General features: G+C 38.9%; 1 protein-coding gene across 4 annotated transcripts; it reads left to right on the forward strand.

Moving 5' to 3' along the window:
* Nucleotides 1-6812: 6812 nt before the first annotated feature.
* pttg1 (PTTG1 regulator of sister chromatid separation, securin) lies at nucleotides 6813-11789 on the forward strand. Of its 4 annotated transcripts, none has more exons than XM_067995851.1 (6): nucleotides 6813-6921; nucleotides 7669-7768; nucleotides 8278-8483; nucleotides 9750-9870; nucleotides 11249-11407; nucleotides 11493-11789. In XM_067995851.1, the coding sequence occupies exons 2-6, from the start codon at nucleotides 7684-7686 to the stop codon at nucleotides 11573-11575; spliced, it is 654 nt and encodes a 217-aa protein (XP_067851952.1). In that variant the 5' UTR covers nucleotides 6813-6921; nucleotides 7669-7683; the 3' UTR covers nucleotides 11576-11789. The 4 variants fall into 4 exon arrangements, with proteins under 4 accessions (XP_067851952.1, XP_067851955.1, XP_067851953.1 ...); XM_067995854.1 differs by having other exon boundaries at nucleotides 9771-9870; XM_067995852.1 differs by having other exon boundaries at nucleotides 6835-6983.
* The last annotated feature ends 1153 nt before the right edge of the window (nucleotides 11790-12942 follow it).

Raw genomic sequence — 12942 nt, forward strand, 5'->3', positions numbered from 1 at the left:
GTTTCTGCAAAAAATAAAGTTAACCCCTTCCAAGCACACAGACATCTGTTTTCAATTCACCAAGCAACAACCTTTGCATTTATATAAAATAATTGACAAAATTAGATTTAATTGTAAAAGAAAAGTTAAGATGCAGCTTTAAAGAATTACAAGTTACAGTTGCAGGATGGTCTCTGGTTATAAATTAATTTGAACTTCTTCAAAGCACTTTGTGCTATTGTGATTGATTCCTCCCCCACCCCTTAAGGTTTTGACAAGCAAGAAGTAACTAACCCTTATTTCTGTATTGCTGAAGTTAATTATTTGGACTGTACTAGTTTTTTTAAGAAGTTGGTCGGACACCTTTGGAGTCACAGCTTTCTGAAAGTTGAAAGTGGAAAGAGCAGGTACTGTATAAACAGTTTTATTGTCTCTTGATAAAAATAATGATTTTTGTGAATTTCGAAGGGAGACACCCCCTTCAGGGGTGCTTGGTGAGGACCCTAGAACCCTCCTCACCCAAGGGGATGCATAGCGAGGACCCTTGAACCCTCCTCACCTGAAGGGGTGCATGGCGAGGACCCTTGAACGCTCCTCACCTGAAGGGGTGCATGGCGAGGACCCTTGAACCCTCCTCACCTGAAGGGGTGCATGGCGAGGACCCTTGAACCCTCCTCACCCGAGGGGTTGCATGGCGAGGACCCTTGAACCCTCCTCACCCGAGGGGTTGCATGCCGAGGACCCTTGAACCCTCCTCACCCGAGGGGTTGCATGGTGAGGACCCTTGAACCCTCCTCACCCAAGGGGTTGCATGGCGAGGACCCTTGAACCCTCCTCACCCGAGGGGTTGCATGGCGAGGACCCTTGAACCCTCCTCACCTGAAGGGGTGCATGGCAAGGACCCTTGAACCCTCTTCACCTGAGGGAATAAATTAAATCAAAAACACAAAACATTTTTCTTAATGTGGTTACACAGAGAGAAGAACTTTACCCGAAACAAATCCAGAAAACAAAACAGGAGTCTCTCTCTCCTGTTTTGTTTTCTAGATTTGTTTCGGGTAAAGGGATTATTCCTTTGGACAAAAGAAATAATAAATGATGATTTGACAAATTAACCCCTTGGGCTCTCAAGAAGAACGCGATAGATTTTCTGTGTTTCTTTTAAAACAGGTGACTCTGTTTTTCTGGACCACGTAAGTGTTGATTGTGCAGGATTACCAAGAGTAGTTCTTTGACATAAAATGGCTTTGCAAAGTTACGGTGCAACCTTTGCTGAAGAAATTTGGTGCAGGAAACGATCCAGTGGTGTTAAAAATTGCAGACATCGGCAGATATCAAATGTCACAGTGTGGTGATATTATTTCGATAATTCAAAATTACTTAGAGAAGGAAAAGTAATCATCAGCCTTAATCCAATCTGCTTTTCTTTTTTTGAAAACATTTTGATTTGTTTTGTTTTAACCCATTTATTGTCTTCTGAGACAGAGTGCTCGAGGTGGGGAGATATGGGAGTTACATCCAAAAGTCATTACGAGCACTTCTTCTCTACTATAAAACCACAAAGCCTGGACATAATTTCTGAAATTGGAATTGATAAGAAAAATTTATATGAGTTGCTGTTCAAGCACTCGAGAAAGGAAAATGTACCTGTAATTTAAGGGGATAATCAAATTATATTTTAAAATAAAAGAAGTCCAGTCTAAATGGTTCCTATCCAATGCTGTGCATCAAGGAAGAATTCTTTTCAGGAGGGAATAAAATTGTACATTGACAAGTCCTGTCAGTCCAACAATACTGCTCTCGAATTGGGACTTGGGCACAATGTAACGGAATATTTTGGGAAATGAAAAGCGGTTCAAGAAGAATTTAAGTAAAATAAACAAATAAAATGTGTTGGGATATTGGACCTGACTGTAAATATTGTATTGGACAGTAAAGTTCCTCCAGGGCTCATGATTGGTAATATAATGGGGTGTGTAAAATTGGATGAGAGGAAGCGATTGAGAATTAAAGTAAAGGAACAGAGAAATTATACCACCAAATGGGAATGTCTCAAAAGTCATTGACCTGGGCATGATTTACCAAAAAATATCAATCTGGTATAAATATACAATCTAGTGAAAGTCAGGAAAGTGTAGTTGAGAATAGTAAATTGAGAGATCTTGGAGATATTTGTGTCCTTGCCTATAATGAACAATGAGAAAGCTGCATTCAATAGCCTGGCCACTACCCTGACATCGGGACCATGTAGGGGGAGATAAGCAAAGAACTCCAGACACCCCTGATCTTTTTGATAAGACAACCTGAAAGCCTAAGAATGGCTCCAGTGAACACAAAACATACAAATGGATGTTGCCATCATCTGAAACGGAGACCAGGATGAAGAACATGATTACAAAGGCCTATGGCCTGGTGAGCTAGTGGAACCACTCTTTAAACAAACCAGTTGCTTTTACAGGATTGAATCTTACTGGACATATGACGTGTGCCATGGAAAACACGTTTGGAAATACCACGAGGAAAAAGAGACTGGCCAGCAGGAAGTTAATATCCAAGAACATTACCTATGAAATGTTGCTAGTATGCGGAAATACATGAAGATGCACTGAAGAACGGGTCACAGACAGGCTCAGTTACTTGACAACAGCACATGAAATGGTTAATGTGGCCCAGGAGAGTGAGAAAACCTTTTAAGCAAGGCACTGACACATGGTCCATAGAGAAACCGACTAATGAATGAAACAATCAGGAAACACTGGTACCAATCAGAATGACAAATTAAAGTAAAGAGGGACATAGTAATTTGGATTTCCAAAATTAAGGGTTGGGTTCCCTTCAATTAACAATGAAATTGGGAGAAGCAATACTTAGAAAATATCCACATGATGGATATTAGTTAAAGGAGAGCTGGAGAATCTTTTAAGTCAATGATTTTTTTGGTATTATGATACACTGTAGGTTTCTGCATTAACCAAATGAAACTTAGAAGTAATATATATATATAGGATTAGACAAGACCAAGAACAAGGTTACGGGGTAAGGTGAAAATTGACCCAGAGAGGTTTCATTCAGGTTCAAAAGGTTGGAGATGTAAGAATATGGTTTAAATCTAAACCTTGTCAATGAAGATGCAGAATTTTGTAAAATCAGGAATTTGATCAAAGTTCGTCTGATCAAGCACGAATGCCATAAGGTAGGGAGCCAAAGGTTGTTGGGACTAGAAGTAGGAGTTCCCCATCTTATGAACCGAACCATACCCAATACCCTGTTCAGAGTGCAAAATATAGGAGTTGTGAAAGGAGCTACTGTTAGCCAATTTTTGACACCACCCAATGGTTGGCCCAATTAAGAGAGTTAACTTGGATAGAACCGAACCTACAGGGATGCCATTCCAGTGAGGATGCCCTCATTTGCCCCTATGATTTATATGACCACTCAGTAGACATGTGTGGTTTTGATTGGAATAAGGGGGGGTCTAAACTGTACTATGGAGGTGACAGGTCCATCAGATGTGAGAACCAGAACAGCCTATGTACGAGAAGGAAAGTACTGTTTCACCACTCTAGAAAATCGCTACTATCACGGACCATTTAAATGTCTGATCGGCCCTGGAACTTATTCTATTACACCTACTATAACCACAGTTATAGGGAGAAAAACCCTACCTGCCATAACTATACCCGACCAACAGACATTACATGTAACAGACGGTTTGAGCATGAAAATCGAAGATTACGTTACTAAGTTTGGATATGACATTCCTGAGCTACCTGTGGCGTTGATAAAGCTAATGGATCAGGTGACTGCCTCCCAGCGTCATTACTACACATTAGAGCAAGGAAATAAAGAAATAGCCAAGGAAATTCCAGGAGTAGGCGATTCCACACATTGGTGGGAAATAGGGTTAAATATGGTCAACTCTCCCTGGATTAGGGTACTCTCACATATATTAGTGATAACCCAGTTGTTGGTACATTTATGCTTCTTAATTTAAACTTGCTATTTGAGGCACCTGATACTCCAGACCAAGTCACCATTAAATATCATCACAGCACAAAATCTCATGGACATAAGTAAATATGGGAAGTTGAAGTATGCCAGTATCTAGAATGAGGGGGCGGCATAAATGCTTCGCCCTCAAGATAGGGATTGTAAGATATAGTCGATGTAGAAATGTAATCGATTTAGAAGTATTTTAATATATGCATGCATGGTGCATGTATTTATGTTTTAATATGTACTGAAGCTTTGGATTTTGTTAAAATAATTTCTACATGTATAAACCTGTGTAACATGGTATAAGGTCGAGAAGCAAAGCATGATGGTGAATTAAGTCAAAAGGATGTTAAAAACAAAGAATGTGTGAAACAGTATTATTGAGTGAAAACTGCAAGGAAGGCGCTGTAGTAATGTGGTGTTTGAAATAAAACCAAGGACAGAGTGTTAATTAAATCACCAACTGAAAGGGTCTGGAGCCTTCAGAGGCATCCCTTATCGCCAGAGTAAAAGAACTTTGCAACAGCTAATGTGAGGATTGTTTGTGTAACACTGCCTTTGCAGTAGCCCACGTAGAGACTGTTGATGTGAATTAACAGATAAGGAATGGTCCAGTCTGCATAAGCAAGGAACGGGGTGATACTGGGAGTAAGCGTAGAATGTACTATTGAAGGAGGATGATTAACAGCGTGGGTACGATAGCCCAGGTGGCTGCTAACTGCCACATAGGCAGAAAAAGGGTTTAAAAGAACTACTATTGAACCCGAAAGGCAGCGCGAAAAGCCAGAGGAAGGAAGAAGAGAATCTTCAGTCAACAGAACACAGCAAGAGAGAGACTGTGTCGCAGTCACTTGGGGGACTACTCCCGAGAACAGACTGTGACTATCGTCTTTAAGTATTACTTCTTTGTACTAGTTGTAAGACTACTTAATAAATCTGTTATACTTATAACCAATATACCTGTACCCATAGTGGTTTGTTGCTGTCACGGACAAGTCTCTTGAGTAGGATTAAATTAAATCCTGAATGTAGGAGAAACCAACAACTCGGTCCCCTCACCTAAGTCATTGATATACATTGTGAACAGCTGAGGCCCAAGCACTGATCCTTGCGGCACCCCACTAGTAACAACCTACCAATCCGAAAATGACTCGTTTATTCCTACTCTCTGTTTTCTGTCCGTTAACCAATCCTCAATCCATGCTAATATATTACCTCCAATCCCATGAGGCCTAATCTGTGTAACAACCTCTTGTGGCACCTTATCAAATGCCTTTTGAAAATCCAAATATACTACATCCATTGGTTCCCTCTTATCTACCCTGCTAGTTACACCCTCAAAAAACTCTTAATAGATTGGTCAAACACAAATTCCCTTAATTTTATCAACAAGCCTCTTATGTTGTATTTCATCAAATGTCTTTTGCAAATCCATATACACAACGTCCATTGCATTTCCGTTATCACAGGGGTATCAAAGTTATTTTATGTAATGGGCCTGATCCGACATCCTTGGTGTAGGCCACATTCAGCAAAGGTTACTTGGACAGTGGGAGTAGAAATTGGTATGTATTTCACCTGTTTTTTGGGTGTAAAACATGTGCATTGTATACCAATTTCTGGGCGCGAGGTCCTGCACCGGCGGCATGCCCACCACCATATTGGTCCTCACTTTTTAGACGTCCTAAATCAGCATTGGATCAATTTACAGATGCAAAGAAGTACCTGTTTCAGGACCCGTCTGCAAAATACATGAAAAACTAGGTGGAGTGTGTGCCCTGCTAGTTCTGACTAGTTTTTTCAGTTCTACTACGGTCCAACCAGCTGCCAGTGCGCCTGTATTTTCCACCACCCACCTTCCAAGACTTATCGGCGATGCAGCCGGCCCAAATTTGATCCCCGACACCGTGTGAGCTGCCTCTGAAGGCGTGACCAGCACTACAGCTCGCCTCTATTATTAAAACGAGGCATGAGGCCCAATTTTGGATGAGCCCCAGACCCCAGCTTCTGGCACACGCTTGAATTTTGACGCCACTATTTCTGCAGGTTTTAGCATGCAGTTCTTCAAAAATATCCCTCAAAAAATGGTTTTGATGATGCAGCTATTTCATGTGCAATCACATAATGTGTCTTAACAGCAGCGTCACTTACATGGCGAGCATTAGGAAATATTGATCGCTGCTTTTTAAACAACGGTGCTAATTCAGAAAATTTATCTTCACTTAACTTTCCGGTGCACTTATCATGATTCTCACCATGGTGTGCTTCATAGTGTCTTTGAAGCGTATAAATCTAAAAGGGAATTCAGGGGAAACTTCTTTACCCAAAGAATGGTAAGAATGTGGAACATGCTACCACAAAAGAGTAGTTGAGGCAACTATCATAGATGCATTTAAATGGAAGCTAGATAAGCACAGGAGGGAGAAAAGAATAGAAGGGTATGCTGATAGTGTTAGATGAAGTAGGAAGGGAGGAGGGTTGTGTGGAGCATAAACACTGGCACGGACCAGTTGGGCCGAATAGCCCGTTTCTGTGCTGTAGACTCGATGTAAACCAAATCCATTCACCACATCACATTTTTGAAAAAGATATTCAGTCCATCTCTCTAGTGTTCCAAACATTTAAAAACAAAAGAATATATAGAGATGCTCTTCAAAAAAAATGATTACAAATATGTTTTATGCCAAGGTGTGAGCCTTGGCTCAGTCAGTGGCACTTGCACTGTATTTGCATGTTCCCTCTTGTTTTAGCCCTCCAACCTGCAGAGGGTGCCCTTGTTCTGGAGCTGAGCATTTTTAGCTCTGCAGCCTTCTGATGTCCTTGTCTGATTGATTTAATCCAATCAACCGACAGCTCGTCGCTCGGCGTCGTTTAAAACGGTTGCGGCGGGACGGGTCGCCGAGGTCTTTGATTGTCGGTTTATATTAACTGCGGCCGCATTGGGTGGTATGGGTTAATGTTTTGCCGTAATTTTGAGAACGGTTTGATTTTTCTTTTTAAGACTGGCAGTGAGTTGAGTGTTCGCGAATGTACTTTTTAAATTTAGAAGACCTGTCGTTTGAGGCTGTTTGTGTTGGGCTGTCTGATAAATTGGTGTTTAGGGAATAATGAAGTTTCTCATGTGACATTTGGCTTCAAAAATGTTTGATATTCTTTAAGTGAAGAATAAACTCATTACCAGTCGGTAAAATTAGACCTTTTAATATGGGGTTGTTAACTTAATTTATAGAATACTATAAGTTCTAATGTGGACCGTATTTTACTGTAGCGATTCGGTGCCTGTAAGTACAGGTAAAGGAAAATAAATACATTCACATGATTCCTGATTCCACTTGGAAATGGGTTGTGGTCAGTACCGTGAGTGAGCTACAATTAAAGCCATAATTGTAACAGTTCTGTATTGTAGTGTGGAAAAGTTTCTCACATTTAGCTTTTTGTATGAAATATTAACTTGAGCAATGAATGAGTTAAATGTCTAGTGCATTGTCATGCTTAGTATTTCTAACAAACTTAGTAGGCAGTATTGTGATGTGTTCAAGATCTTGACATTAAAAGTGCAGGCAATTGGGACTAGCTTAGTGGTATAAACTGGGCGACATGGACATGTTGGGCCGAAGGGCCTGTTTCCATGTTGTAACTTCTATGATTCTATGATTCAACTACAAAAGCATTTAAATATGTCTTTTTATATAGTGATCTGTAACTGAAATGGCAGTGAGAATATTTGTAGAGAAAGAAAATGAACTCTTGAGCACCTATACAAAGAACCACCCAAAGCTACTTTCTGTTTCATGTAAGTATTGTAAATGTGATTCAAATTGCTTTATTTTTTTTACTTTCCATTAAAGTACACTTGAAAGGGAAATTAATAGTTTACTATAGGATCATTAACAACATTTTGGCTGACTAATAAGACACCATATTGGTCTTGAGATTTGAATCTGTTTCAATGTGGAACTTAAATACCTGTGTGGCACTTTTTATTACAGTAATTATCTAAAGTACAATGATAATTATAATTTCTACCCAAAGAATGGATGTTGTGTTGGAAAACCTAATTTAAAAACACTGTTCTGAAGTGTGACATCACAGCCTTTTGAAAAATGTTTGGGTTATCCTGGATCTAAATGACTTGTTATTTTGTAAAGTAGTCTTAATGCTTGTTTTCTTTATGAAGACTTGTCAACTATATTCACACCATGTATGTGTGTAGGCTGCTATCTACATTATTGGCAAAGCTTTTATGTGGATTTAAATCTTTTTTTTGCATTTTAAAATATGAATTCTGTTTTCTTGTTTCAGCCAGTGCTGAAACCCCTCTTCTGCGAACTCCACAAACTGGAAAGATGTTAACTGAAACTCCACGCTTACAGCAGTCGGCAAGAAAAGCCCTGGGGGATGTGAACTGTCTGATGCGTGCTGGGGGCATGACAGATTACTCACAGAAAAAGAGAATAGAGAAGATTCACAAAAAGAAAAGTAACTTACAAATCTTAAAAACAGCTAAGGTATTTAAATGAGATGTTTCATAATGAGTGATCTTTTATAGGGAACAAATACAGTTGGTTTTCTTTAATGCTGAATAAATGTGTCCCACTAAATAGTTTGGTTAAACACAAAATATTGGAAACATTTAGCAGGTTAGGCATGAAATAGTTAACATTTCAGGTTGATGACCTTTTGTCAGACAAATTGTTCTGACAAAGTTGTTAATCCTATGTTTCTCTCTGCAAAGATGCTGCCTGAATTGCTGAGTGTTTCCAACACTTTCTGTATTTTGGATTTCCAGCATTTGCAGTATTTTATTTTCAAATATCACTGCAATAAAGTGATGTGGTTGATGGCAAATTGCACCCAAGGACTTCAGATGTAGGAACCACTTTCATCCATTCTTATTGCCCCCTCCAAACAAAAAAGTTCTTGCCATGTTTTGATATACTTTCTATACTAGCATGTTTTGCTGCTAAATGAGTTTGACTCTGTAAGCTGCTGACTTTTTTAAAATTTGGTTGTACTTGAAGCCTATAGCTTATGGAGGTCATGAAGGTAGAGTGAGGATTCCTTGAATTGCTGTAAAATTTAGTTTTTTTTTGCATTTTAATACTGGCCTGTGTACATTACTGGGGAAGTAGATGAAATCTGCAGCATTGTGACTGGGCACCAAATGTAGACATTTTCTTTTAACTTCATCTTCAAAATTGGCATTGTGGACCTTCCAGTGGGTGGCCTGTCTCTTCTGTGTACATAAGTGTGAGGGGAAATAAGCTGTGCTCTTAGTCCCAGTTCTAGTTCCTTTAGCGAACAAGAGCTTAATCTTGTGGTCAGCTATAAAGTTGCATCTACAGTGCTGCCCCATAGAGCCTCAATTCTGAATGCCAGGGCATCTCCTGTATCATCTGAAACCAATGACTCCTTGCTAGAAGTTCAATTAGGCTTTTTTTTTAATACCACCCTCTCCTCCCTGCTCCCCATTTAGTTGAAATTCTTGGAGAATGGATCTCTTTTAAAGATATACACTTGTACAGTAACTTTTTTTGGAGGGGTGAAACTTTTGATTAGGGAGATATTTAATAAGGTACTTTGATATGTTAATGGGTCTCAATTAATCTATTCTGACATTGTTGGTTCTCCTTTCCAGTGTCTAATCTAAAATTAATGTAGATGCAATTCTTGAAGGGACATGTATGTGTACTATATACTAAACTAGCAAACTTTATGGGCTGTTTTATGTTGTCTGACCAAATATCTGTGTAAACATTGCCTACAAAATGCAGATTAAGGACTTGTACTTCCAGCCCACAGGAAAACCTTCAATTGCAGAGCCACCAAAATGCCCTGTTGAAAAGCCTGAAGACTATCCTGAAATTGAAGCTTTCATTCCATTCAATCCTTTTGGTAAGAATCTGAAAACTTGGGGGGTGGGTTGAAGAGGAAAGAGAGAAATGTTAAGTGAGTTGGTGACTATGTATTACAAAAACTGAAATTGCACTAGTTGAAAGTAACTTGCCATCCAAGCCTTCAAATACAAGTTTTCCTGTGATGTTGCTTAAAGTATCTTGTAACTGCTGCCATTCTAATCTGTTCACTTTTTTTTGTTCCTCACTTTCTCAAGTCTCCTTTTTTCTGCATAGTTGAAGGGTTCTTTTATTCTTTCTGGATAGGAGGTTTGTACATAAACTAGGTCTGGGCACTCATGTGATATGTAATGGAGAGACTATCTGGGAGTTGCTGCAATTTATGAAACTTGAAGTGCCAGGTGGCAGTGTGTTAGGCTATATCTGGAAGGAAACCATAGGGTGGGGAGGTTGCCGAGGAGGGACTGGGTGTCTGTCTATTGCTCCCTGGATTATTTTTTTTTAAATAACTTTTTTTCCTCGCCCGCCCCCTTTCCAGCTTCAGTGTTCTTCTCAGGACCCCAAATCTATCTCCAAGCTCTCCCAAGGCAACCTGTTCAATTTTGTTAAGGGATTTGAGATTTGTTTCTTTTTGTAGTGAATGGATTTTGGCTCAAATTACCCATTTACTTAAATCAGCCATTCAAATGCAGAATTCCATTAACTTTAAAAAATTTTCATATATATATATATATATATATATATATATATTGCCATTGTAAAGTAGAGACTGCAAGGGAAAAGCAAATAAATATTTACAGGTGATACAATGCTGTGAGGAGAATTTAGCAGTGGAACTGGTTTTGCTAGATCAGTGTCCTCATTAACATTCATTTTTTTTTAATATTCGTTCATGGGATGTGGGCGTCGCTGGCGAGGCCGGCATTTATTGCCCTCCCTAATTTGTGTGTATATATTCAAGTGGCTACACTTCAGAGTAATTAATTGGCCATGAAGCACTTTGGGATGTCCTGAGGTCTTGACAGGTGCTATGTAAATGCAACTTTTATAAAAAAAAAATTGACATAGGTTGTTTGAGTGAAAATCCTGACTAGTGTTGAGCATCAAACTAGAGATTCTTGTGCAAAAGAGCATCAAACAGTTCTTTTATGTAGAATCTTTCCTACAAGTGTTTGGTCCTTGGCTAAAAGGGAATCTAATGTTTCAAAACCTTGTTCTTGACAGACCTTGCATAACTTGCTTCCTTCAGCATTTAACGGTAGACAATCCTACTGCCTTCACTGAGCCCAACAACTTGACTGTATAGACATCTTGTATGTCAAGAGGAGCACAGCTCTGAATTTATCAAGTTTTTTTGTGGCAAGGATTGGGAGAAGAGAGATTGAACCCCCTAAATGGTATAAATGTGTTAATTGCAGACTTTGAGAACTTTAACGTGCCAGAGGAACATAAGCTTGATCACATCTGCCTGGCAGGTCTACCACTCTTAATTCTTGAGAAAGAAGGAGCATTAATAGAAAAAGTTCTGAACAAAATCCCTTCACCTATGAAATTGCCTTCACTTGTAAAAGAATCCAGTAAGTAAAAAGATTGCCTTTGTTATGCATTTTTTTTCTGTTCTGTTTTGGGGAAGAAACTATATACCTTTTTGTTAAATTTCAGGTTTGATGGATTTCGACATGAATACTGACATTTTGGCAGACTTGGATGGAGTTGAATTGCCATTGATGGAATATGACTTCTGAAGATTCATAACTTGAAATTCCAGCCCTAGTTTATTGGAATTGGTTGTTACTGTTAGTCTCTGTGGATTGCTGTTGTGTGTATGATTTGGATGTATATGTACCTTGTACTCTGATCCAAAACAGTGTGGAGGTGAACTCTTCACTTTCAGCTTTTAAATTTATGCATACTGTGTACCCTTAAACTTTTTTAAATAAAGTCTTTTGTGTGCATATATACACCTAGTGCTAATTTAGCATTCACTTTCTTGCTGTTAACAGTTGGGATGAACTCCAACTCAAAATGGACCAAATGTTTTAGGTCACTTTTTGTGGGATTTATACTCTACTTTGAAATTGAATGTTTTCCCAAATCACTTTGGAATTGTTTGCATATTTACACCTGCTTTTGTTGTGAAATTAAATTTCACAACAATGACTACCCCTCTTAAAGTACATAGTTGGCTGTAAATCACTTTGGGATGTCATGGGGCTGTGAAAGGTCATAATAGAAATGCAATGTCTTTCTTTCTAAACTGTTAACTGTAAAGTATTTTAGGCTGTCCTAGACACTAATTTTAGTATCCTAGTGCTTCTGAGCAAAAACTGTTCAATTACTGTGTCCAGAACCTAGTATACTCAATTACCATGAAAACATTCTGGTCGGAAGAATAAGGACGTCATATACTGCTTGGATAATAGTCTAAATGGGGTAGTAGGTGTATGAGCATATGAAGGAAACAGATACTAACTAGTGCATAACAGTAGTAACATTGTGTGATACAAACCTATAACAAGAATACATTTCTTTCCCCTGCAGGTCCCAGTGTTATAATTACACACTCTTGCTTTTTATCCTTTGATGATTTGAGTAGCATTTTTGATCCCAAAATAATTGCATAATAGTGCAACGGGTGAGAACACCATACATCGCATCAAGCCCATGCCTTTGTCAGACCATTTGCAGTCTGCCTGATTTGTCATCTAACCCCACTTTGCAGTATTTTCCTTTAGAAAATTGAATAAGATTCTCTGAGCAATATAATCAAGCAAAATTCCAGACAATTTTTCTAATTTTATGGATTGTTATTCAACCCAGGCAAATTGTATTCCATAGAAGTCCTTCTGTGATCGAAGTAGACCTTCACATGCCTCAAACAATAACATTTTGGTATATTTAAGATCTATCCTCAGGCCACCTGCTCTTCCTCATTGACATACTGTCCCTCAGTGACACAGTGTCAACTTTCACCCAGCTCTTTCTTCACCACTTCTTTCATCTCTATGACCACCTTTATGCTGTCAGACTACCTGACTGATATTGTACAAATCAAAATTTCTTCCAATTGAATATCAGGTAGACCGAATCCATCGTCTTTGTTCAGTTATAA

Source organism: Heptranchias perlo, chromosome 14, assembly GCF_035084215.1.
Source record: "Heptranchias perlo isolate sHepPer1 chromosome 14, sHepPer1.hap1, whole genome shotgun sequence".
In the NCBI taxonomy this organism is placed as follows: Eukaryota; Metazoa; Chordata; class Chondrichthyes; order Hexanchiformes; family Hexanchidae; genus Heptranchias; species Heptranchias perlo.